The sequence below is a fragment of the Daphnia magna genome, linkage group LG10, assembly GCF_020631705.1.
Source record: "Daphnia magna isolate NIES linkage group LG10, ASM2063170v1.1, whole genome shotgun sequence".
In the NCBI taxonomy this organism is placed as follows: Eukaryota; Metazoa; Arthropoda; class Branchiopoda; order Diplostraca; family Daphniidae; genus Daphnia; species Daphnia magna.
In genome coordinates, this window is record NC_059191.1 from 6,609,929 (window position 1) to 6,635,242 (window position 25,314).

The 25,314-nt window shown below is 42.4% G+C and overlaps 5 protein-coding genes across 8 annotated transcripts; 2 read left to right on the forward strand and 3 right to left on the reverse strand.

Annotated features, from left to right (window-relative positions):
- Nucleotides 1-160: 160 nt before the first annotated feature.
- On the reverse strand, nt 161-1,812 carry LOC116931558 (40S ribosomal protein S24). 4 transcript variants are annotated; one of them, XM_045179887.1, is made up of 6 exons: nt 1,723-1,812; nt 1,403-1,471; nt 1,134-1,343; nt 951-1,064; nt 392-442; nt 161-323 (listed from the first exon to the last, which is right to left on the reverse strand). In XM_045179887.1, exons 1-5 carry the CDS (start codon nt 1,723-1,725, stop codon nt 437-439), a joined length of 402 nt encoding a protein of 133 aa, XP_045035822.1. In that variant the 5' UTR covers nt 1,726-1,812; the 3' UTR covers nt 161-323; nt 392-436. The 4 variants fall into 4 exon arrangements, with proteins under 4 accessions (XP_045035822.1, XP_045035823.1, XP_045035824.1 ...); XM_045179888.1 differs by having other exon boundaries at nt 1,623-1,752; XM_045179889.1 differs by lacking the exon at nt 392-442.
- Nucleotides 1,813-1,988: 176 nt separating this feature from the next.
- On the forward strand, nt 1,989-4,861 carry LOC116934450 (protein phosphatase 1E). The gene is made up of 6 exons (XM_032941978.2): nt 1,989-2,150; nt 2,214-2,466; nt 2,532-2,659; nt 2,722-2,944; nt 3,018-3,229; nt 3,285-4,861. Exons 1-6 carry the CDS (start codon nt 2,100-2,102, stop codon nt 4,143-4,145), a joined length of 1,728 nt encoding a protein of 575 aa, XP_032797869.2. The 5' UTR covers nt 1,989-2,099; the 3' UTR covers nt 4,146-4,861.
- A 1,244-nt stretch (nt 4,862-6,105) lies between these two features.
- On the reverse strand, nt 6,106-20,469 carry LOC116931561 (lysosomal alpha-mannosidase). The gene is made up of 16 exons (XM_045179879.1): nt 20,041-20,469; nt 19,912-19,972; nt 19,793-19,834; nt 19,540-19,711; nt 19,403-19,460; nt 18,959-19,333; nt 18,750-18,883; nt 17,229-18,669; nt 16,938-17,162; nt 16,714-16,866; nt 10,987-16,619; nt 10,715-10,902; nt 9,335-9,508; nt 7,992-8,106; nt 6,511-6,649; nt 6,106-6,434 (listed from the first exon to the last, which is right to left on the reverse strand). The coding sequence occupies exons 1-11, from the start codon at nt 20,122-20,124 to the stop codon at nt 16,485-16,487; spliced, it is 2,880 nt and encodes a 959-aa protein (XP_045035814.1). The 5' UTR covers nt 20,125-20,469; the 3' UTR covers nt 6,106-6,434; nt 6,511-6,649; nt 7,992-8,106; nt 9,335-9,508; nt 10,715-10,902; nt 10,987-16,484.
- On the forward strand, nt 11,474-16,457 carry LOC116931559 (titin). Its single transcript, XM_045179878.1, has 4 exons — nt 11,474-15,344; nt 15,431-15,672; nt 15,753-15,885; nt 15,957-16,457. Exons 1-4 carry the CDS (start codon nt 11,474-11,476, stop codon nt 16,145-16,147), a joined length of 4,437 nt encoding a protein of 1,478 aa, XP_045035813.1. The 3' UTR covers nt 16,148-16,457.
- A 235-nt stretch (nt 20,470-20,704) lies between the features above and the next one.
- LOC116931562 (mitogen-activated protein kinase kinase kinase 7) lies at nt 20,705-25,301 on the reverse strand. The gene is made up of 10 exons (XM_032939158.2): nt 25,140-25,301; nt 24,851-25,073; nt 24,675-24,792; nt 24,469-24,611; nt 24,219-24,405; nt 24,014-24,150; nt 23,209-23,955; nt 22,046-22,176; nt 21,633-21,987; nt 20,705-21,565 (listed from the first exon to the last, which is right to left on the reverse strand). The coding sequence occupies exons 1-10, from the start codon at nt 25,224-25,226 to the stop codon at nt 21,558-21,560; spliced, it is 2,136 nt and encodes a 711-aa protein (XP_032795049.2). The 5' UTR covers nt 25,227-25,301; the 3' UTR covers nt 20,705-21,557.
- Between the last annotated feature and the right edge of the window lie 13 nt (nt 25,302-25,314).

A 25,314-nucleotide genomic window follows, 5' to 3' on the forward strand; every position in this document is an offset into this window, starting at 1 on the left:
GATTTTGTGGTCAACCGACCGCGCGCGCTGGTCTTTAAATTAAGAAGAAAACAAAAAGAATGAATCGACCCACTATCCTACTAAAAGGGAGTTGAATAGTGGTGGCTTGTGCATCGAAGCATGCAACCTTGGCAAGGCGCGTAAACAATACACCATCGCGGTAGCTTCTTTGGTTGTAATTAACGGTCAAAGCCCTACCGCGACGAAGCAAAAAATAATAAAAAGAAACAATTTTTTCGCAGCCGGCAAATAGCAGAGTGTATTGGCGCGTTTCGGAATTTTTGATGATGATGACAATTCCAGACGACAACAGGTACACCTTACTATAGAAATTGAAAAAGAAAAACAAAGATTAGAATACGTATCGCCATCCGACGGTCACTAGACACACCTCGCACCAGGAAACCCCATACGCGAAGCAATTTTGAATGAAGGCTTATTTCTGAGTTGGGTAGTAGTTTTAGAAATAGCCCAGAAAGAGAAGACCGCCACCAGAGAATTATCAAGAAAACGTTATAGAAAATTTCCCGAAAATTTGTGATAATAGCAAATGAATGAATGAAGCGAGCGGACTACATCAAACGGAATGAACTTTTCATCTAATTATCACAAGCATGACTTGATAAATAATTTCAAAACTAGAAAGCGATACGCTAGTGTCAAAGATTGAGGGTGCGCGTGTTAAAAAGGGCTGCAAGCAACATGATAGGACAGATGAACCCACAATTACTGTTGAAACAGTATGCAACTGCATAATGAAAAAAAAAAAAAAAAGAAAAGGCATCCCAAACTTTCCCAGGTTAGAGGCTGACTACAATGAGAATTTTTACTTCAACTAAGGCTTGCAACAATGTAGACATTGGGGTTAGGGGCAAAGTCCCAAAGTAAGATGTTACAAGAGTTCCAGCAATAGCATTCAATAGCACCCAAATTTGAAACAAAAGTCCTACCTTTTTGGCAGCAGCTCCAACTTTTGCTTTCTTGATACCTCGGACCTTCTTCATTCTGTTCTTCCTTTCTTTTCGCTGTTTGCGAGATACCTTCTTCTTCTCAAACATTCCCTTCTGCTCACAAAGTAGGCAATTGTTTAACAGTTCACAAACAAAAATTCAAAAATATTCAAAAATACTAACCAATGCTAGGCGATGTTTGGGTTCAAACTTCTTGAGGAAATCCATGGAATCATACACTAAAGCAAAGCCAGTAGATTTGCCGCCACCAAAGTTGGTACGGAAACCAAAGCATGAAACAACATCTGGGGTAACTTTGTACATCTTGGCCAGCTTTTCAGAGATCTCCTTCTTGGGAACGGAGGATCTGCCGGGGTGCAAGACATCAACGACCTACAGAAAGCACATTTTACATTTTTCTTCTGTATCAATATATGGTTTTAATAATATACCATCTGTTTCCTGGCCAAAAGCCGGTTGGTCATGAATTTGCGGGTACGAATGGTAGCCGTCACTTCCGCCTACATTAACAAGTACAAAAAAGCTAAATTAATACAACAGAACACACTAATATTTCATCGCTAATATAAGTGTGACAGACGTCGGCACCCAAACACTTATCTGACACAAAATTTTAAGAATAAGACTTCATAGAAAAAAAATATCACGCACCATTATGGGATATACCAAAAATATACTCAAACGGAAAAAACGTTAATCAACGGTAGGATGTCTACGAATAAAAGAGATGCGAAAAAGGAACGATAGTTACCATTGTTGGATCGCTTTGCGAAGAGGATGGGAACTCAAGAACACAGTGCAGGGTTGTGAAACTTTTTTTCTTTTGCCATGAGATGCATTTGAAAATTGAGAATCTATTACAATAATTTTTATTCAATCTTAAATAGAATTTCTAAAATTCACCTTTAATTTTATATTATAGAATAAAAAACTAGGACTAACGTATAGTTAGAAATAAAAAATAATCGTGAAATATTTTTCAAATTTAGATAGAACGGCTGGTGTTCTTCAATTGTTTCCTGACGTCATTGAAACCATTTTTTCCGTTGCGTTTATTATGGCCTGTTTCAGTTGGTGAATGTTTAGAAAACTAAGTTTTCCATAATATTCCATGTGTTTTCTTTGATAATGGCGCCCTCAATTGGAGTTAATTTACGTGTAACAGGTCACTGTGATCAGGTAGCATATGAATTGACCCCACGGGGATGCGGAAATACTAAAAATTTTGTGTTTTTCTTACAGGGCGATCGAAAGTATATGGAGGATGTTTTCAGTGTTGCTTATCAACATACCAAAGAGGGCCAAGATCTGGAGTATGCTTATTTCGGTATATTCGATGGTCATGGGGGCAAACATGCTGCAATTTTTGCCAAAGAACACTTGATGGATAACATTGTGAGCAATCCCTACTTTTGGTCTGAAAATGATGAAGATGTGCTCAAGGCTATTAAAGAGGGCTTCCTAACTACGCATCAAGCAATGTTTAAAGTTTTAGGTAATTCAGTCTGTGGTTGTTTCTCACTGATCTTCGAACTTCAAGTGTTTATTACAATCATATAGATACATGGCCCAAGACCATGTCAGGGCTACCCAGTACATCAGGAACCACAGCTAGTATAGCTTTCATCAGAAGAGGCAAAATTTTTACTGGTCATGTTGGAGATTCAGGAATTGTTCTTGGGTATCAGGTAGGATGCACACTTTCCGGTGGTTGCAAAAACACTTTAACTTTTGTAAAAACTTATTTTAGGATCCAGATTCAAACGTGTGGCTTGCCCGACCCCTTACTCAAGATCACAAACCAGAATCAGCAATGGAAATTGGAAGAATACAAGAAGCAGGAGGCAAAGTGGTTTGGAAAGCAGGAGTTCCAAGAGTTGTTTGGAATAGACCAAAAATTGGTCACCAAGGACCAGTTCTTAGATCCACACACATAGATGAAATCCCCTTTCTAGCTGTGGCCCGCTCGCTAGGTAAGCGTTTAACCAGAGCGTGTCATCGTCGTTTACATTGTCTTTCAACTTTAAAAAACGTCGTTCTTATTAGGTGATTTATGGAGCTTCAACTCGGCGTCAAATCAGTTTGTTGTCTCACCTGAACCAGACGTTAACACAATGACTATTGATGTTTCTCGACATCGTTGTCTTATTCTTGGTACTGATGGCCTCTGGAACATGATTCCGCCGCAAAGGGCGGTAGAAGTGGTTCAGCACATTGACAGGCAAAACAAAATGCATGCCACTCCCGAACAACCATTGGTAAGAGATAAGTGTGAAATTCAAATAGAAATAGTACTCATAGTTTTTTAAATAGCCGTGGACGAACCCATCCAAACGACTAGTCAATACGGCTCTAGACTACTGGATGATGAATAAGTTACGTGCAGATAACTGTACGGCAGTGACAGCATTGCTTGATCCACCCGGTCCACCTCTGACAGGCCTTCTAATGCCTGTGCGCAAACCGGAAGATGTTGCCACAGACTCCGCGCCTACCTTACCCACTTCAGACAAGGGTATTGAATCGTCGAAAGAGCGCGTTCAAACACCCGAACACAATCCATCTGAATTAGCCGCCCTTTTGTCTGCACCTGTTGTGAGTGATGTTACACCAGTCCCGCCAGTTTTACTGGAAACAAGTCTACCGCTGGACACAACTCCTACGCAAGTAGCTACACCTCTTCGGGTACTGCGCAACCGGATACCCCCATCAGACAGCTTAGAAAATCTGGACAACAAGTTTAGTTGTAAGAAAGCGATACCAGCTTCAACGTCGTCCGCACCGCCGTTGGGCTCTCAGTTAGTTGGCATTCGTAAAAAGATGGTTACTGTGGAGCCTGCTTGTCTATCACGAAAAAGACCGATGACCCGATCTCGCCTTGATGTGGCTAGTGAAGAAAGAAATGCCAGTGACACAGAGAATCACATCAACAGCAGTACTAATAATAGTGCAAGTAGTACTAGTAGTAGTAGTAAACGAAGTCGCAAGTCACTCCCGGTTGCAAGTTTGTCTCCAAGAAGTCACCGAATTCTTCGATCTGGCACCTCACCTCAAGTTGCGCGTTCATTACGTTCCCAAGATCCCTTAAACCTCCGATTCGGCCCGACTAGCACTCCCATCCACTTAAGAAGGAAGCGTTCCAGGTCTTTCACTCCCACAAAGAGAAGAAAGTAGAGGGAAAAGTTTTTTCGGGGAAGAAATTGAGAAACACACAAAAGCCGCTGCACATTTCGCTTTGTACAGAGCGCTGTCGCCAGTTTTATTTCTTTTATTTCGTCGCTCGTCTTTTAGTTTAAACCAAATCAATTTGATGGGCTCGTTGCTAAAACTGCTCGCCAGATGGGATACGTTGTTACTCCATATACCTTTTTTTTTTATTTCCTTTTTACAAAAAATGATCGACATTTGATGCCAATAAAATGTTTGCTGTTCTTGTAAGGATTTTTTTGCTTTTTCAATCCTTTCAGAACCAAACAGCAAACAAACAAAAATAATCATGATGCAGCTGCGATTTCCTTGCATTTGTTTTCGCAACCAATGGACGCATTTTAGGTCGCGCACATCATTAACTATCCACACAGGAAATGGTCGTACAGGATCCTGTAAACAAGAAAGAAAAATATTACGTAAGAACAATTTATTGTAATAGTGTGTGGTTTCAGTGTGTTTGGGGGCATATTTTTCATAACCAAATTTGGATTTTCGGGAAATGATCGCGGCGCGATCCAGTATACCAGGGTTGTCCAATGTCCATCATTTCAACTTTGTCCCCTTTTTTTTCTGGTGTTGCATTGATTCGACTTTTTTATGTCCTTGTCGCTGACTTTTTTTGTTTTCTTCATCCTCTGTTCATTCATGGTAATACAAAATAGATATCGTTGCCCAACGTAGTATTTCCGGTATTTTGTCTGTCTTATTTTGTTGTTTTGTTTGTTTGTTTATATTTTTTTAGGGAGGGAGGGAGAAAATTGACGCGGAAGTAATGTAAAAATGAACTCCCGCATCTAAACAAAAAAGAAACGACGAATGGCTTCCCCGAACTAGAACACATGTAACCGTGTCAGCTGCTCGTAAAACACGTCAAACAAGAGCATCCCCAAATCATCGTGTTTATCTTTGAAGGATAAGAAAGGATATTCTTTTTTTTTTCTCTCTCTCTCTTTCTCTCCCTTGGCCCGAAACAAAAGCTATGCCACAGCGACAGATGTTGATGATGAGGTTGGTCACCTCCTCCTCTAGAAATTATTTGGTCGGCTCCTAATAAAATACCGTATGTAGATATAGTGAATGTGCCTATGTCAGTGGATATATAGCAGCAGTTTGACCAATTGTCTTCGCGGCTAACAAGTCCACTGATGAAACTATTCAAAGGAGGGCAAGCTTTCCCAATGAAGCAACCAAACGGCCTACTTCATTCAGTAAGCGCAGCGCTGGGCGATTAAGGCGAGAACGTAAATCACAGTGGATGTTAATTTTACATTATCTTAAAAAAAAAAACGTGTATATTTACTAAATATGTACAGTACGGGAAGAGAGAGAGAGAGAGAGAGCGGACGAATAAACGCGACATATGGTTATCTTTTACCCACTACACGACAGCAAGTATTGCAAAATGGGGTGGAGAGACGAAAAAGAAAAACGGGTTAGGAGGTCCACCCGCAAGTGAACTGACACTGACCAGATAGTAAAACATAAACGAGCTACTCCTGCTGATGTGGTTGTCGATATGAGCGCTGATTGAGGATGGGTGAATTATATACGTATGTATATATATATACACGCAGAAAATGAAAAAAAAAGCTTTCCCATTCGACGTCCCTAAAAATAAGCCAACCATATTGATTACTGGTTATTAGTCCCAACTCCTAGTAACTTTGATTATCATTCTAGCATTTTCTAAAGCGTCGTGGCAGCAGATGGAATCCTATGCAACACCTAAGGCAGATTTGGTGTCGTAATCATCCGGGGGGGGGATTTTCGTGATTGAGGTGTTCAGAGGTTCGCAACACATGGGACCTATTATGTGCCGAAAGCGCGATGATGGATTGGATGAGCATGCTGAGGTGTTAGACCACTGTCCTACCCACCCCCCTCCAAGTCTTTTCATTTTTTAAAGAAGGAAATATAAAACTGCGAAGGTTCTTAACATTTTATTTGACCTAACTGACTGTGTAAAAAAGCGTGAAAAAATTAAATACCACACGAAAATTCGCGGTTAAAATAGATAAAAATAATAATAATGCCAACGATACGATATAGATCCTATACAGATTTGATAGCTATAAGGTACCGGAATAAACGCGTTTGGCTATTTGACCAGTGGCCATGTATCGTTACACTTGGCGTGATGTATGACGGCGCCGCAGAGAGGAGGAATGAGCGAGAAAAAATCAAAACCAGGCCAGAGCTCATAGCACTTGGATCATTCACCGAGCAACAAGACTCTTTGTGTCTATCTCACATCTGCCACCAAAACGCGTATTTTCTCGTCTTCTTTTTATAACTTGAAAAGAAAAAAAGAAAAAGAAGGTAAACCAACCTTGGTTTTGCTGCTGGTAATTAGTCGTATGCGGAGTATAGCAAAACATTCGCTGGAATTTTCGTACGGTTAAACATTCTTGGCGTCGTTGGTTGAATGGAATTCGAATATTTCTTGCCACATGACCGATGTGGGAGTTCTAAATAAGAAAAAAGAAAAATATATGAATTTACGTCATTTACCACCGTATGTCAATGACAATTTTCTTTTTCTCTTTCTTTTTTTAGAGAAATAATAGAATTCGGCCGTTCAACGGCAAACGGGTTTCCACCTGACAGTCATCCTGCTGTGGAAATTGTATCATGAAATGCAGTAAATTTTTCAGCGGCAAGGGAAAAAAGAAGCGAGTCAGAAGAGCTTAGCAAAAGACGGACAACGATACACGATGGCAATGTAAACATGGACGAGGGAAGAAACCAAAAGGGACAAACGCCAATGGGGTTAACGGCTCGTATAAAGAGCTCGTTCAGTTGTTATTATTACGGTGCCTTTAGTATAGGCTTGTTACTTTTCTTCACGCCGACTTGTCTCTCTTCTTCTTTTTCCTTTTTTAACTGTTCATCATATGGCACAGGTAGCTAATGAACCTATGGATGTGGTCCACTTGCTTTTCCCATCAGACATCAAACGTCAAGACGATGAATCGATGCGAATTATTTCATTCTTTTCTTTCATCTTAGGCAGAGACTGTACAATTGCCTTTTGTTTTGAGATGAAGGGCTTGAAATATTCTCTTGGCATATTAGGTGCTGTGAACCCTTTAAATTACAATCACATGGCACGTAAAAGTACACCACATGACTAAGTGCACAAGAGACAAGTATATAGAAGTGTGCCAGTATGTCTTGAAAATGACTAGGAATTTTTAGGAGAAAACAACAAATTATACCTGTTGGTGAGAGGTGAGAATTATAAAAATATCCCCGTCATCATTAATGGCTATTTAAGGTGGGAGTTGATGATGAAGTACTCAAGATATTCCACGCACATGACAGATGTACCACATGTCCCTAAGCCACATGAGCTTTCTTTTGGAGAGATCTTTCCCGTCTGCGGGGAATGATGATTAATAAAGAAGAGGAAACAGTTAAACGACCTCGCCAATGGAGTGAAAACTAGCAACTACATACCGGTATCCAACGAGTGCCTCCAGCTCTAGCGTGCAATATGGGTAAACGGAAGTGGTTGTCTCATTTTCAAGTCAGGAATCCATCATGCGAAATCGATATTTAATCAAACAGAAAAAATGCAAAAAAAAGATATCTAACGGCTTCATACGCTTTTTAGACAAGTTAGCATCTTGAAAGAAGGAAGCGAACAGAACCAAAAGCAGGCTACGTGACATTAAAAACAAGCACCGTGTTGCCAAATGACGTCCGAAAATATTTAAGTGGAAAAAAGATACTGCTTCATCAGTTTTAATGGTTTGCCCGTTTCATTGTAACGGAAAAGGTTTTCTTTCTTTAAAATTTTGAGGGTACCTTTCACGCACATGCTCCAGAGTTAGAAATCTGTCGTTCGAGCCTAACGAAAACTTTCCAGGTGAAAAGGGAAAATGTTCCAAACTCGTATCCATAATTTAAAGGTTGTAGTCATCTACAAAGAGAATAATGTTTGTTGGCGTCACAGTTGGTCGCTTAAAGTAGACAATCGTCGAATCGACTGTGAGAAAAAGAGAAGAGACAAGTCAAGTATGTCCACTTGCTCTTTTGCTTTCACCAACAGCTCTCATTCTAAAACAAAATCGTTTCCCCAATAAACGAAGATATATCGCTACTGGCGAGAAATTGCCTCTCATCTTCTGGTTAAATCATAACCCTCGATTATCCGCATCGAATTGAGGAAAGCGAAAAATAGACACAATGGCAAGAGTATATGATTACTCAATAAAACTGTTACGTCATCACCAAACGCTTTAGTTTTAGCTACACACAAAAAAAAAACTGTTTTCATACGCTAAAAATACAGTCTAAAAGAAGAGAGCTATAACCTAATTATTTAAAAAAGAATGGGCCTATACTTTTCATGTACATGAGATGCTGATTATTCTCAATAGAAACGCAAGCAAAAATAGTAAAAGGAAATTAGCAGCAGGCCCAGTTACAGTTTTTACCTTTTTTTTACTCTTTTGGGGTTAATTTCATTTTTACGATCTGTTTTCTCAAGTGCGTTCGGGGGGTATGAAAATAATTTCCTGGAACTTTTCGGCAAAAGAAAAAAACAAAACAAAAAAAACAAAAAAAACAAAAAAAAAAAAAACAGAAGAAAAATCTTGCGGCAGAAAAACACAAAATACATGAGAAATTAGGTGCACCCAAGAAGATGACTAAGACTAACGATAGATGATAGTTATTAATCTTGTGTGCCGCTCTGAATGGATGGGGAGAAAAAGATGTCACTCAGAGACGAGAAGAATGACAGGGAGCTGAATTTTTTTTTTTTTTAAGAGAAGTATTAGAAGGTGTAAGTGCCTGTGCCGTTAGGGAGTTTTCTGAAGCTGTGCACAGATCCCTATTTGTCTAGTTACACAACACATAAGAGCACCGGTCAGCCGCGTCCAACAGGTGGGCAACTTTTTTCTTCTTCTACACGACGACCGCTAATTGTTAATAAAACGCCAAAACTTGCCCGGTTTGCTATCGGTTCTTACTAGGTTACCTTCTCCCACTTTTTTTTTTTTCGTGTATGAGAAGAACATGGCAGTTGGCCAACATGGTGGCGTCGCGATGCCGATTGCGCCGTCGGCCGCGCCGTGGTATAGGAACCACATACAACATGGGTATACGTAGACAAAAGATCATCGGTCCTCGAGTGTCTTATGCACCTTCTGTTGTGGGTTTTTTTTTTCTTTCTTTTTTTGTTTAATTTTCCAACAAATTCCATTCGGTCCTATGTCCCTCCTCCTGCACATGTTCCAGGCAACAACAACAGCCACGAGCAATAGCAAGTAGAGGCGGTACGCTGGTCTAACAGAGCGTCCCCGGAGCGTACTTCCAACCTATATAAAAGTCGAAGGTATAGACGATTCAGTATACCAGAAGTTGACAAGCATTCGTGAGCTACACATCGGTTACAGTCTTATCTACTAGTACTACTACAACCGACGAGAAAAAAAAATAATATTTATTTAAAGTTGGTGGCCATTCTTACAATTCAAGTTGCACACTTGACAAGTCACATCATCGGCACCATCTCCTGTGCCGACCTAGGTAGAACCATCAACCTCATCAACGGTAAGCTGATACGTACATTTTTCTTCCCGAAATTATTTTCTTCTTTTCGAGCAGTAAAATTTATTGCCTAAGAAACAAATTGAGGTGCATCCGGTTCTATAAATAGAAATGGCCTGAAATAATGGCAATAAAAAAAAAAGGAACACAAACAAACTCCCATTACAATACGTGTGGAAAAATGCGCCTCAATTTGGGTGGCATGGCCTTTGAAATTAGCTGCACTCCCACAGTTCTTGTTGATTGTGTGTTAGTTGGTCACCACCATAGTGGTGACAGATTTAAAGGAATTGGCGGTGATGGATTCAGAATGTTTTTCGATTGTTCCATTTCACAAAGAAGAAATGGCCGAAAATGAATCCGGAAACCAAAAGTTCTCTCAGAATTCAAAAAGGGATAATCATCAGTTGTTCATCAAATCAAACCGCAGATGAGGGAATAACGGTAGATTGACAACACTGTAGTACAGGACTGGCAACTGTTTGGTGGGATGATTGACGCAGTTTGATAATAGATTTGCAGCGTACTGGCTTTGTGGTTAATATCCCAACGGTTAATATTTTTTAGAACCTTTCAAAAAGAATTTCTTTAAAAAAAAATGGATGACATCTGCTTCTTTACTAGAAACAAGGCCAATTTCATCGGTTCACTAGATGGTCAACTTGTTCTTTTTTCTTTTACCATCTGTTGCGAGTGGGTCTCTTGCCATTTGTGCGTGTTAAGAAAAGTAGCTTTTCTACGTAGTCACACACGCGATCGTGCATCTTTTTTATTACTTCCGCATTTCAATGCTTTTTCTATACGGTCTTGTCATTCAAACCTAGCGATTACGCCCACTCCGTTTTTGATCGCTATAAAGACCATCCATCATCTTTTTCGCTGCATTTCATATCCCTTCATTGTTTCGTCTCTGTTGATCATCATCGATGACGAACAGGTAAAAGAGAAGAAAAAAAAGTAGTAGAACAACTTACGAAAATGGACGTCGATGATGGAAACAGCCCCAGCAGTACATCAACGTGAGGAGAAGGAACAGTTGACACACTTGCCCACCTGTTGTGCAGAACTTAATTGTATAATAGGCTATCATTCTACCATGGCGTCAGCAGTCGTACATCAGAATTGCAGCAGATCTCAGGAACGTGGTCCAGGGGTTCGTTTTCTTTTCAAAAAAAAAAAAAAAAAAAGGAAAAAAGAAGATTTTCTCAATGAGATGATGTTCACAGCCATGCGGTTGCATACTTACTAAAAAAGCAGGTCATCGCATGTGAGAACTTACAATACGGGTGGCCATTTCCATTCGAAGATGATACAGATGGTGGTACACAACCTCATTGTGAGGTGCTACCTGTAAAAGCGGTGGGCGTCAATCAGGCTGCTGGAGGGCGTGAGATAGTGAGGAAAAAAGAGAGAGACAGCAATGATACTAATAACAATTATTACGACGACTTGTGTACCGGCTCAGTTTAGATTCCGTTGCTTTTTCTTGCTCTGTGAAAGAGTCACGCATCGTTGCGTAGCAATGACTTTGTTTGCTCAAGCCCCCATGTGCTGGTGTTGCGTGTTTCATAGGACCCAAACCTTTTTCACGCTTTATTCATACCGTTCAATGCACGTGAACCGTTGCTTATTATTATCCGTTGGTTACTGTCTATGTTGACCACCAAACATTTTCTTTTTTCTTTTCAAATGTCCTGGAACCCGGCAGTTGGTATTTATTTTTCGACCAGAAAATGCAGCAGAAGCAGCAGCCATTTGCCTTTGTGGCCATGGCAGCCATCCTCGTCCTTGGCATTGCATCCATCGCCGAAACGGCTCGTCCTCGACAAGTCTACCTTGACCAAATCATGATGGAGAGCCAAGGGCCGTCGGAGGTGATTGTTCCAGCCCCAGCACTCAATCAAGAAATGCAAGCACTTCGCGAAAGATTCATGAAGGCTCGCTCACGATTTGGACAGCGACAAACAACTGCTTCCGAAGTCGTTGAAACGACGGAAACTGACGCACCGGAACAAGACGAGACGGTTGAAAGAGTCACCGTTGAAAACATTAGCGATTCTTCTTCAAGCACAACCACTTTATCCTTGGATAATGAAGAGATTCCCAAAGTAGAAGAAATCGAAACAGCCAAAGAACCTGTTGAAACTATTGAAACTTCACCCGCTCCAGTTGACGAGGAGCCATCAGTCGCCATCGCTGAAGCCCAGACGGATACCAAAACTGAAGGTGATCAACAGCCCGAAGAAGTTGCAGAAAGCCGAGCTGACTCTGATAAACTGGAAGCTGAACCGGAAGAGGAAGAGGCTGAGGATGAAGATGAAGAAGAAGGTGAAGACGACACTGAACGATCTGACGATGCCACTGAAGGAGAAGAAGGAGAAGAAGAAGGCGAGGAAACTGAAGCTGAAGAACGTGTCGACGTCGTTGAGGGAGAGGCTGAAAAAGATGTGACATCACGCATTGATGGAGAAGATACCACCGAAGTTGGATCCGCTGCTGATGGCTCAATGGAAAGTGAAGCTCGTGCCTTCCAGCGCCGCCTCCTCGATCTGATGGTTAGCGAAGCCAAAGAAGTCCTCATGGCTGCCATGCCCGATCGCTCTGCCATCGAAACTTTCCGTTTCATGCCTCTGTTTAAACCCAAGTACAAGAGCAGCAAGCAGAGCTACGATCGCCCTGCAAAAGCGAAGAAAGTGAAACCTTATAAGAAAGCCAAGAAAACCAAGAAGCAAAGGAAGCCCAAGAAGCCTAAGGGTTACAAGAAGAAGAAGCCCACTTATTCCGCACCTACCTATACCGCTCCATCAGCCCCAGCCTACAATGCTCCAGCTTACAGCGGGCCAGCTGCAGCCTACAATACTCCTGCTTACAACGCCCCAGCGGCTCCTGCCTACAACGCCCCTGCTGCTCCAGCATACAGTCCTCCGGCTTACAATCCTCCTGCCCCGGCCTACAGTGCTCCATCTTACAATCCTCCGGCTCACAAACCCAAGCCAACATACAGCGCTCCTACGCAAACTTACGCAGCTCCATCGTACGAAGCACCAAAAGCCCCTGCTTATGAAGCACCTAAACCAGCCTATGAAGCTCCTAAACCAGCCTATGAAGCTCCTAAACCTGCATATGAAGCTCCTAAACCTACGTACGGTGCCCCGAAACCTGCACACAAGCCACCAAAGTCGACCTATAAGGCTCCCAAGGCGAAACCAGTTCACCACCCTAAACCAACATACGGAGCTCCTACGCCAACATACTCCGCTCCGTCATATTCACCACCATCGACGCCATCTTATTCCCCGCCATCGACGCCATCTTATTCTCCACCTTCCCCACCAGCTTACTCTGCACCTTCCCCACCAGCTTACTCTCCACCTTCCCCACCGGCTTACTCTCCACCTTCCCCACCGGCTTACTCCCCCCCATCTGAGCCCTCTTACTCACCACCATCTGAGCCGTCTTACTCACCACCATCTGAGCCGTCTTACTCACCGCCATCATATCAGCCGCCATCATATCAGCCACCTTCATACCCATCACCATCTTATTCGCCACCATCTTATTCGCCACCATCTTATTCGCCACCATCTGAACCATCTTATTCACCGCCCTCCTATTCCCCACCATCGCAGCCATCGTACTCGCCGCCATCTGAGTCTTCGTATCCATCACCATCCTTGCCATCGTTCGAGCCTCCATCTTTCGATTCATCTTCGTTCCCTTCGCCACCATTCTCACCGCCATCTTACTCTTCACCATCTTACAGCGCGCCATCTCCACCATCTTATTCGCCACCTTCCGAGCCGTCCTACAATACACCATCTGAGCCATCTTATAATCAACCTACCGAGCCATCTTACCCAACGCCATCACCACCTTCGTACGAAGCGCCATCCTATTCTCCACCGACTGAGCCGCAACAATACATTCCCCCTGCAGGAGCTCCATCCTACGAACCTCAATACCCCATTCGCCCAGAGGTTGGTGGTTACAACAATTTCGGTTCCGGATTCCCAGGAGCGCCAGTTCCATCTGATCCATTCGCGTTGAGCTTCGAACCCGATCAGTATTCCTTCGACCCAGCTAGCCAAATTGTCAGCCGACCAGCTGAGCAGGAATGGATTCCACCCCCGAATTTCGGCGATGAGGATGAATTCAACAACCCAGGAGAGCAGACAGCACATAGCATTCAAGAATCAGTTCCTACACAAAATACGTACCAGAAACCCGATTACCCGGCTCCGTACAAGCCACCAACTAACTATGTCCGCCCACCTCCCAGCTCGCCTCGCCCACCTGTCCAAGTTGCCTACCGACCTCGGCCTACTACCCCGGCACCTTACCAGCGACCAGCAGCTCCGACGATCCCACCGTACCAGCGCCCAGCAACACCCACTATCCCACCATACCAGCGCCCAGCTCCATTGAGTATTCCATCTTATCAACGACCAGCACCTTCCCCGCAGACAACCGAAGCTGCTCCTCCTGCCACGACGCCTTCCTACATTGCCCCACCAACTACACCACAACCGAACGAGCGTCCGTCTACTTATCCGTCCTATCCGACTTTCCCTCCCTTCCACAACTACAACCCCAACAACGAGGGACTACCTTTGAAGTTCCAGACTTTTGGAAAAGCTCCACAAGCTATTCAGCCACAACAAGCAGAAGATGACGCAGATGAAGACGACGATGACGAGGTAGAAACTAATCCAGGAGCTTTCAAACCAGAACAACCTCAGTTCTCCCAACAGCCCGATTTCTCCCAACAACAACCAGAATTCCCTCTGCAACAGCAAGAATTCCCCCAACAACCCCAGCAAGAGTTCCCGCTACAACAGCAAGAGTTCCCGCTGCAACAGCAGGAGTTCCCGCTGCAACAGCAGGAGTTCCCGCTACAACAGCAAGAGTTCCCCCTACAACAGCAAGAATTTCCCCGACAACCCCAACAAGAATTCCCCCTACAACAGGAAGTGTTCCCTCAACAACAACCGGAATTCCCCCTACAACAACAAGAATTCCCCCAACAAGAACCGGAATTCCCCCTGCAACAAGAAGAATTTCCTCAACAGCAACAAGAATTTGCCCAGCAGCCGCAACAAGAATTCCCTCAACAGCCGCAACAAGAATTCCCCCAACAGCAGCCGGAACAACCGTTCCAACTCGACGAACAAGAAGAGGTGCCTGAACAAACGCAAAATGTACCTGAAGAAACACCTAGCAGTTTCCAGGGCTTCCAGGAAAACAGCGAACCACCTAGGTTCCCCGAGTTCCAATCGGACGACGTGGATGCGGCTCCATTCCCCGTCGCTCCCCTACAAGAAGACGCAGATGATTCTCCAGTAGATGTCGATACAGCTCAGACCACCGATTTCCCAACGTTCAACTCCGAAGAGCCAACTGCCGACGCGGAAGCGCCCCAGGAAGGACGATTCGCAGAGGACATAGGATTCAAGCGACCCAGCAGCTCTCGTCGCAGACCTGTTAACAACCAAAGAATTAGGCCAGGTCAGAAAGACAACACACAAGTCAGTGACGATCCATTTTTCAGCCGAGTCAACAGCGACGACACTTACGGGCCTTTCGAGTTCAAGAAAATCTTCGGTGGTAAGTCATTAAAAAGAAATTTCAAATTGTGAAGGGCAGAGAGCAAGATGAACAGATAACATTTTATGGCTTAACCGTTTCTGTAGACGTTGCCTGGCCCAAAGAAGACGAGCCTTCCGGGTTCTCTAGCGATTTCGCAGGCAGACCCAACCGACCCCAAAACAGGCAGCAATCCAGAGCCAGAACGGGCGCCGCGGCCAGCAATGCTGAGACCAGCGTTATAAGGCCTTACTCAGACAGGACTGCTTTGCCCAGCAGCGGCCAATCTAATTTGAACAGGAGACTGCAGTCTCGGCGCAACAACTATGGGGAACGACGAAACTCAGCCGTAATGCTTGGCTTCGCTTGACTCGTTTCGTTGCTTGAAATTGTTTATGTAATTCCGTGTTGTTTGTTTTCGCTGCTCAGTCGGTTGACGCAGAACAGGAGGATGTGCAAAAGCCAGAGGCTAAATCAACGGATTCGGCGGTTGAAAACCCTGATCTATCCAACCATTCTTCTTCGGTCGATGCCCCATCACAACGCCGCCCATCATTTCGAAGTAAGAATAACCTAATAAAAAAAGGAATAATTAAAGGAATAATCTAAAATTGAAATATTACGACAATAAAGGGACTAGTCCAGCCAACAAACCCAAGCCAGTTGAATCATCCGAACCTGCCGCATCCAAGTCCAATGATGAAAAGAGCAGCAGCAACAAGAGCACGGCCGCCATTTCACTGAGCGAAAGACGTGCAGCAGCACGTGAACGTATGCTCAACAACAGGAGAATCCAGCAAAAACGTATTTCATCTACTGAGTGAAGTGGAAAACCACACACAAAAACCGAGCTCACACTGGAATGATCATTTCGACTTATTGGTTATTGTTATAGTTTGCTTTATTTGTTCTCGCTGCTTTAATTCTCTTTTTATCTTGTTGACTCGAATTAGTAGTTATGATTAATTGATTATTACCATCTATCTCACCTTCCCCAAAACCACAACCATTATTAACTAGTTAACGTAAATTATAATGAATGAGTGTTACGCGACTCTTTGCGAGGCACAGAGGGGCTGGTCCCTGATTCTGACATTACTTGCCGGCTTTAATAAACATGGATGAAGAAATGTACTTGGATTTTGGAATCTCATTTCATGTTTATGTAGATACTATTAACGTGCGGATTTCCATTGGATTTAGCACAAGTTCATCAGCGTTTAGAGTCCTAATGTGCCTGTTGGCTGCCAAGTTAACTTCTTCTACAGTTTGGATCTTTAGCGTTGGAAAAAGTCCCTGTACAAGGAGGATAATTGTACGAAGGAAAAAAAAAAAAAAAAAAAAAAAATCTGAGAACATTCCGGTATTTCGGTCAGACGAAACTAATTACCTTAAGAGAAATGGTGACTGGATGAGAAAATCTCTCGTCCTCGCCGACGCCGTAAAAATGTTCAAAACGAACCAAAACGCGGCCTTCATCGTCCCAGGGTTCCAAAGTGAGAAGATTTACATTCGGCGGGAGGTCTCGGTTGATCAGAGCCAACTAATTAGAAAGCGGGAAAAGCACAACATAAATGCCCGTCCCTATTAATAGGGCTATGTCAAAATGAATACCTCCATCCGATAAGATTGGCGAAATTCTTCGGCTGAGAATGTCGTGGGAGCGAACATAAGAATAGGAGGATGAACCATTCGCTGCGCTAAAAATCGCGCTACGGTTCCAGTATTTCCCAACATGAGCCAATGCGTTCCTCTGGCAGCCAAACCGACGCCATACGCTGTTTCATTCAAAGCCTCGCCAACTCCAAATGCATCGTCATGCAACAGTCGTCGGTGAATCTGTTGAGAATTGTTCACATTAAGACGAGACAATAGTTTCATTTGTTCATATTATAACGGTACTACCATAAACTCCAGGGAACCGGGTAGCAAACTAGACACCCCTTGAGCCCGATCGTTCAAAACTGTCATCCTCATTTTCGTCAATTTATCCTCCACATAAGCGAATGAATTGACTGGATAAAAGTTTCCAGCTGTGGGCTCAGTAATGTTGAGCTTGTAGGTCGTCTGATGGTTAAGTTGGCGCTCCAACACTTCTCGGCCGTTTGAATCGGTGTAGAAGGTCCCGTTGTTTCGGATGGCGGGGACAGTAAAACGTGAAATGTATTCTTTCCCAATTCCATCCTCAATTGGAATGGGGCCCAAAATCCAATCCAGTTCGATGTAAGATGCGTTGCGATGAAGACGGAAAATTTGCATTGTGTTAGCGCTGAAGTGTTGTTGAATTTCCGTAACGATCGGACCGAAAATGGTAGTCAGCTTGGTAACGGGCTGGAGAGGGAAAGCTTCGGTTCCGTTCGGTCGGAAGATGTAAGCGCCCGAAGCGCGAAATTCAAACCGACTATTGTTACCCGACATTCCTCGATAGAACAGCAGTTGCTGCTTGAACATTTCGTTGCCAACTTGTATCAAATGGCCAGTCTGGCGATCAAATGTCAACGATAAACCATAGGCCGATACAGTGACGTCTTTTTCATTTGGCAAATCAATCGTTCTTGATCGCGAACGTAACATCCGCTTGCCTGGTTTGCCTTCTGGAGTTTGAACATGATAGGAGCGAAGACCTAAGGGTGGCAGATCTTCAGCTATAAAGACAAGTTCATTCGTAGCAGTGCTATTGCGGCCTGGGAGACGTAAAACAGCTTCGGCGATTGGTACCATCTGTGACGCAACTAATCTACCCTCATGATCGGTAACGGCGTAAGATCCATCAGCAACTGGTATTCGGACAGTATGACTGGAACGTAGGCTAACTGTATTGTAGAGCGTGACAATAAACGGTGCATTCTGTTCTGTCGTCCAACACTGGCTGATATTCAGCATTGTGCAGTATTCTTGTCTCATAGTTGATCCATTCAATGACAGCAGGTGGTTGAACGATTCCGAAAATATTTTGGTACAACTGCGAATACCTTGGTCTAGACGTAGTAAATAATCATTATTCACATGCTGTTTAGCAGTGCCTGTTACGGCGTCATGGTGCTGAGCAATCGCCTGGCTTCGTTGAAATTGGAAAAGAACGTTGGAGCGCCTCTTGACGGTCATCGCTTGAATCTGTTTACAAGCTCGAAGCAAATTACTACTGTGCCGAACCAATCCTTTGAAAGTCGGGCGTGAGGTAAAATACCCCGTCCAGTAGGCATGTGGGTCACTTGCGTATGGGAAAAAATCGTCCGTTTTGCGCGGTAACGCTTCGGCGAACGCGTTTTTCACCGCTTCACCGTAACACGAAGGTGTTGAGTAAAACAGGCGTATGTTGCTGCTTAAGTAGACTTTGTTTATATACCTAAAAGTGTTTAATATTAAGAAGTGTTTGTTATTTACAACATACTGTAGCCATTAGTTATGTATATATATATTTTTTACTTGATTAGTTTGTCGAGATTCTTGTACCATGTGTGGGCATTTTGATAGTGGAAGTCTTCGCCCATGGTTATGATGATATTGTTGGTTCTGTAATGCTTTGATTGCTCCAATATATAGGCTACCAATTGTTTCGACTAGATAAAAGTTTCTTTGTTATTGCTTAAATTTATTCATGATTCTAGAATAAAGCAAGAGGATGTAATACTTACTCGGCGATCAATGTTGAACATGGGACTGTCGGGATCGTCTACTATAGTTTCATCCCCACAAAGAACATCAAAACAAAATCCAGGCGGAGGACTGTACGTATTGTACAACACTCCAGTGAAGATGCTGGTGTTCAAACTATCAGACGCAACCCATGTCATCTCCATTTCTCTATTACTTAATCGAGAAGCTTTATCTTGGTAGTCAATCCTACCGAGAAAGAGGTATTCAAAACCCATTTGTGCAAAAATGGAGGCCTGCTCTCTTGAATGCCCGAATGGATCGATTTGCCAAACAGCTTTTGGAGCAGCACAGCCACCAAACGTATCATTTAGAAATTTCAATCCCAGAGTCATTTGATCGACGATGTCAACATACTATGCAACGATTATGTTTTGGGATTATTTTCTTAAACAAATATTGTTTTCTATATTGCTAAATAATACCGACGCGGCAGCTTCATCGTTCATGCACCAGCCTCCACCGACAAATTCTAGTTGCCCTCTACAGAAAACCAAAACAAAGAATGCATAGACTAAAAAACCAGAAAAAGATTTCTCTCACAACAATCCCTATATACTACCTTTCAACTACTTTGTGGGTCTTTCTTTTCATATGACTGCTTTGTTCTTTCCACCAGTGTGAAAAAAATTCCATCTCAACACTAACAAACTTCTTCTCTGAATCTTTCCACAGTTCTTCAAGAACTGAATCATAAATGTACTGAACACCAGCATTCTGGATCGAGTTATTAGCTGCAAGTCACAAAAGTACACATGTAAAAAGGCATAACCTTATATTATCATGTACAGACCCTTGCTTTTACACAGCCTTACCTCCATAATAATACTGCTCAACGGTTTTCAACCAGCCAACATCTGCCAAGGAGACATGGAATGAGATCAAGTATGGGACTCAGAGTTTTCCCTACCAAAAATTGTAAACAGTTTTTTACCATCATGAGAATGAGGAACAATATGAACATTCAAGAAGTCTTTTTCAACTTGTGGACAAGCCTGAAATAAAGAAAATGTCAAACAATACGTTGCTTTTCCGTAGAGATTAACAGAGAACTTTTGTTTACGTTCGATGAATAGTAACACGCTGTTTCTCCATATTTTAACAAGCTATATAGAAGAGAAAAAATTGTTATAATACATTTCTGCATGACGAAAGCCAAAAACGATTGTATCTTGGAATTGCAAACTAGAATCGAGCAAATCTCTGTTGTAAAATCCACCTCGATTCATAGGAAATTACCGCCCACCCCTCATGTTTGTGTACAGTGGTGTCGTTTTCGGAAATTCGTAGAAAAAATCAAGGCCAAAACCGGCTTAAAGTCCAAAACTAGCCATGTAAATGTAAACAATGACAGCAACTAAAATGAAATTTGGTTTTGGAAAAGCATTGGATTGTAAAATAAATTAGTAGGCAAATTGGCCGAAAAATTTCTCTATCTACAGACTACAGCATAACTCGTTTTTACTCGAGTGCGTATTACTGCGAATGCTGACGCATAAGATAAACATGTCGTCACCGACTAATGCGGCAGAGCTTTCAACACGATGATGGACGTGCTGGACACATGCAACGCCTGTTGAGCAACTTTCTCGATGACGAATGTGGCATGAATGCAATAAACACTTTTGATTATGAAAAAAACATAACGCAATTTTTTTCTTCTAAGTTGGATAGGTACAAAAAAATATATCAAAATACGTTTTCTAAACGAATAAATGTGACAAAAATGGCTACAAGATAACTTTATTTTTTTGCCTTCATTACCTTTTGTCGCTTCGTCTATACAACAAACATTTAAATGGACAAATATCGATCTATGTACATGCACCACTTTTGTCTAGAACCTTTTTGACTAAAATAAATTTTCAAATCGTCAATTTAAAACTACTTGCTCTGCCAAAGTGGGACGCCAACAAAAGCGATACCTTTAACTTGTCCAACCAAAAAATATTTTGGCTTTCTTTCAAATGTTGTCATTTAGCAAAGGATTTACTCTTAAATTCGTGTGTGACGATTCAAGCATCCAAAAATTCCATTCTATTTCAGGAGGACATTCATGACAACTTTTGGACATTGAGTTCGTTTTCTCGAAAGATAAAAACGAACATGTTTATTTATGTTCACTCCCATTTCTTCCTGAACGGCCCCTATCTTGGATGGATTTTGTTTATAGTCAACTGTCTCGGTGGCGAAAAGTTAGAATGAAAGAAAGTTATTTAAAAACTAAGACTGAAAAAAAATATATATATATTAATTCGAGTCTGCATGCGAACGATAAGCTAGAGGTGTATCGCGCGTCGCACACTTCACACAGCACCTTTTTGTAAGCTAAATCTAGCCAGCGTGTGGCCGATGTTCAAGCCAAAATTCTAAGGCCATAAGAAACATTTTGGCGGCAGCTGCAAAAAAGAAAACTTAAAACCCGGTTGATACTCCATACCAACTTGGGTAAGGAACTTGACGCAGTATTTAACATTTAACATTTCTAGATGAATGTGAAAGGGTTTGCATGATGATAAACATAAAATATGATGAAAGACAAAATAGCTGATTGTTCAGGAACAGCTGGACTCCAAAGTTTTAGATACCTAAATTCAGAGAGAGGGAAATCAATTATCAGAAGGACAAGATCTAAATAGAAAAAAAAAAACATACGCGAAAGCACAACCCAACCATCATCAGGTAAAGGCGACGATCTCGACTTATCAGCAGGCTGTGGAACTTGTTGTTGTTGCTGCTGCTGCTGCATCTGTAACTGTTCTCGATGAACTTTGCTGAGCTGCTCTTTAAGATTTCGATGGAACTCGAGAAGACTTTTTTTTTCATTTTCGAGCCGAACAAACTCTTCTACCGATCTCTGTAACTCCGATTGTTCCAGCGGCTGTTGACTAGATCGTCGCTGTTCGGTTTGTTGTCGTTTTTTGGTCTCTTCTAAATGCTCAACCAGGTCGTTGCAATACTTGGTCATCCACTGCAGCTCCTTCTGGACTTCCAGATATTCTTTCGCCATCTTTTTACAACACACACGAATTTAATCCATGTCAAAAGGATTTCCATATTAACGTTACCTTTCGGTGTTCTTCGTAGACCCTCATTGACACTTGACTAGTAGGACATGGTGGAATAGGTCTCAACGACGGATGCAACATGAAAAAGATATCGTCGATCGGCTGCTCTCCTGTCACGGAATTGCTTTCACCTGCAATCAAAAGAAAGACACGACCCGATGAACCGATTATTTTGAGATTTGCAAAAATATCCAGTATGCATTCTTCTCGATGATTAAAACTTGTGGGCTTAAGGAATAGTTCACGTACAGTAGAGGAACCACCAATAATGCCAGCACAAAATGCTAATCTCCGTTACTTCGGCATCGTCGCCGAATTGCGACGCTACCGACTCCATCGCCGACATAAGGAATTCCGTCATTCGATCACTTAAATCCATTTGCATGTCGTTTTTATTGCACGAATTCGTGTAGATTCGACTCGGTCGTGGTGAAATCGGCGTGTTGACTGTTAGATTTTTATAACTAGACTTTGGATTTCTTCTCTTTCTCCGCCACACACGAAGTGTAAAACAGAGACAAAGAACGAGAGGGGAAAGGAAAAGCTTAGGACTGTAGAAAAGGCTAGAAAGGAGGGGCCCGATAGCTAATAGCAAATGTGTGCGTTAAAAATATCCCGCGTGCGCATCCTGTCCGTGTACATGTGAATCACCACAGCGAGCCTTCACTAGTTCTAAACAAATGCTTGATCAAGCTAGCATTAGTGAATTTTTCTTTAAAAAATCAATCGAATACTGACCAACATTTCAAAACATAAAAAACCTCGGTTCCTTCTGACTAAAATTCACTTCAAAATCAACGGTTAATTTTTTTTTTACAAAAGAGCAAAATTCTTGTGAGTTACGCAACAGGGTCGGGTTGACGTGTTTCGCATTCCACCTCACCTCCTCTATACCCCAAGTCTTTTCTATTTCTTTACTGTAGTCATTCCATTTCTTCCATTTTCTTTGTTTTCTTCTTTGCTGGGTTAATGTGTCAACGGTTCGGTACGGTCCAAGAGTCGGTCGGGTGATGCATACCCTTGCTGACGCATGTATTAAGTATGCAAACGACTGCGTACTAAGAACTGAGTCACGTTTGCAGACATACTGACGTAGCACAAATACATCTGTATACCTTTCTTGGTTTGTTAAATACATTTAAAGGTCATAAAAAATCACTCACCAACATGACGAGGATTGCGTTCTTGACCGGGCATGTTGGAAATGCACGGCATCGATTGCTGCTGAGTGACACCTGTCCATACCTGGGAAGGGTTTCCATGTGAAGAGGATCTGCGATGACCAATGCTGCTAACGTTTCCGGATTCTTCAGCTCGTCGTGCTTCTGCTCCGCTCCAGCCAGATGAATAAGGTTGAAGAACTGGAAACGATGGAACCGGAGAAGTAGGGACACACATTTCCACATGAGGAAAGTCAGCTGATCTTCTCTTTAACGGATATTGAAACTGCTGCGGTCGGTGAGTTTCAAGTGGCCCTGGTCTGCCTAGGTTTTCATTCACCATGCGTGCCTCATAAGGCGGCTGTGCTCTCCCTTGACCACCCAGTAAGAAATCCTCTCCTAGTGGCGGTATGGCATAGCCTTCGGCTGATTCGTCACTTTCTGCGCCAATGATTAAGTGTAGAGGCTCGCTAACAGCGCTGGTGCCTCCTATTATTCTAGGTGAAAGTAGTTTAAGGCTGCTGGGCGTGACAAACGACCGACCGGGCTGTAGCATGTTTTCCTCTTCGCTGAGCAGATTTTTAAAAGACGGCAGTAAGTTTTCCGCAGCTTCTTGAATGGTGTGTGCCACCGGATGACCGGATGAATGGTAATGGTCTGTTCTAGGTACAGGCAGTGATGTCAAAATCGCGCTGGAGCAAGAAGAGTTGCTCAAACTCTTCTCACTGCTATAAATGTCCGAGCTAGCACCTAGTACACATATTACTGTCATTCAAGGCGTAAAAATTTTAATTCAATGTCGCATTACCTCCAGCGTCAACCAAATCTGACTGATTAGGGTATTCCAGGGGCTCTACTTCATTGGGGAAAAATTGAAACAAGTGCGATATTTCTTTGACAACTTGTTCCATCGATGGCCTGTTGTGGGGGTCTTTATTCCAGCAACTTTTGTATACAAGAGGATTTTGAACTCTTGCAAACACATAGAAAGTTCAATTATTTAAGATTTTTACCTTGTCATAAGTTTTTCTAGCGGAATGGGACAGCCTCTTATAAGAGGAGGACGTTTCCCTGTATGTATGGCCCACATTATGGTAAATGCAGTGTCAGAAATGTGACAAAAAGGTTTTTGGCGAGCTAATAATTCCCACAAAATGATGCTCCAACTGAAGACATCACATTTTTCAGTGTAATGTCTGCCTAAAAAATAACAAGACTGAAATCAAAATGATATAAAATTTTAAACACGTGTTAAGATATTACCTTCGAAAACTTCCGGTGCCATCCATGCGGCACTGCCTTGTCCATTAGTCATCTGAGTTCTCATGTCACATGCAGTGCCAAAATCACAAATTTTCAAAACTCTGCCCTCCATCATTAAGAGGAGGTTGGGTGGCTTAAGATCTCTACAAGCATCATAACAGAACATTTAATTAGGTTTAGCTTGGTTCTCAATCAAGAAAAGAAACCTGTGGATGATGGGAGAAGGTTTCATGCCATGTAGGTAAGCAACACCTCTTGCACACTGCAAAGCCCAGTTCATGGCATGATGGAAAGTATAAAATATTTTTGAGCGACAGTGTAGAACTAAATTTCAAAAGAACAATTATATCCATCTTTTTTTGTGTGACCAAAGTGGTATTACCATCAAATAAAGAAGCTTCAGCCAATTCCATAAGAAGACAAATTGGTTTCTTTGTTGAAGCTCCATATAGCTTTACGATGTTGGGGTGTGATACTCTTGACAACTGCCTAATCTCAATCATAAAGGTTTTCTGTTCTGCTGATGTATTAATTTTTTTGACTGCCACGACTTTAGATCGCCAAATACCTCGACAAACAACACCAAATGTGCCCCGTCCGATTTCCTGCACGATACGCAATCAATTGGAATTTAATCGAAATCTGTAATAAATTGGTATATAATAACAAACCCGTAATTCCTCAACTTCACTTATATCAATTTCCATATGCTCTGGAATTGTTTTTAAGTCATCTGGAAAAGTTTCTGGTGAAGCCATAATTATAAATTATATTTACACAAAGTTGCTAAACAAGATTTTCGTATGAACTTTCGTCTGGTTTGGAATTTCAATTCTACTTGAGGTC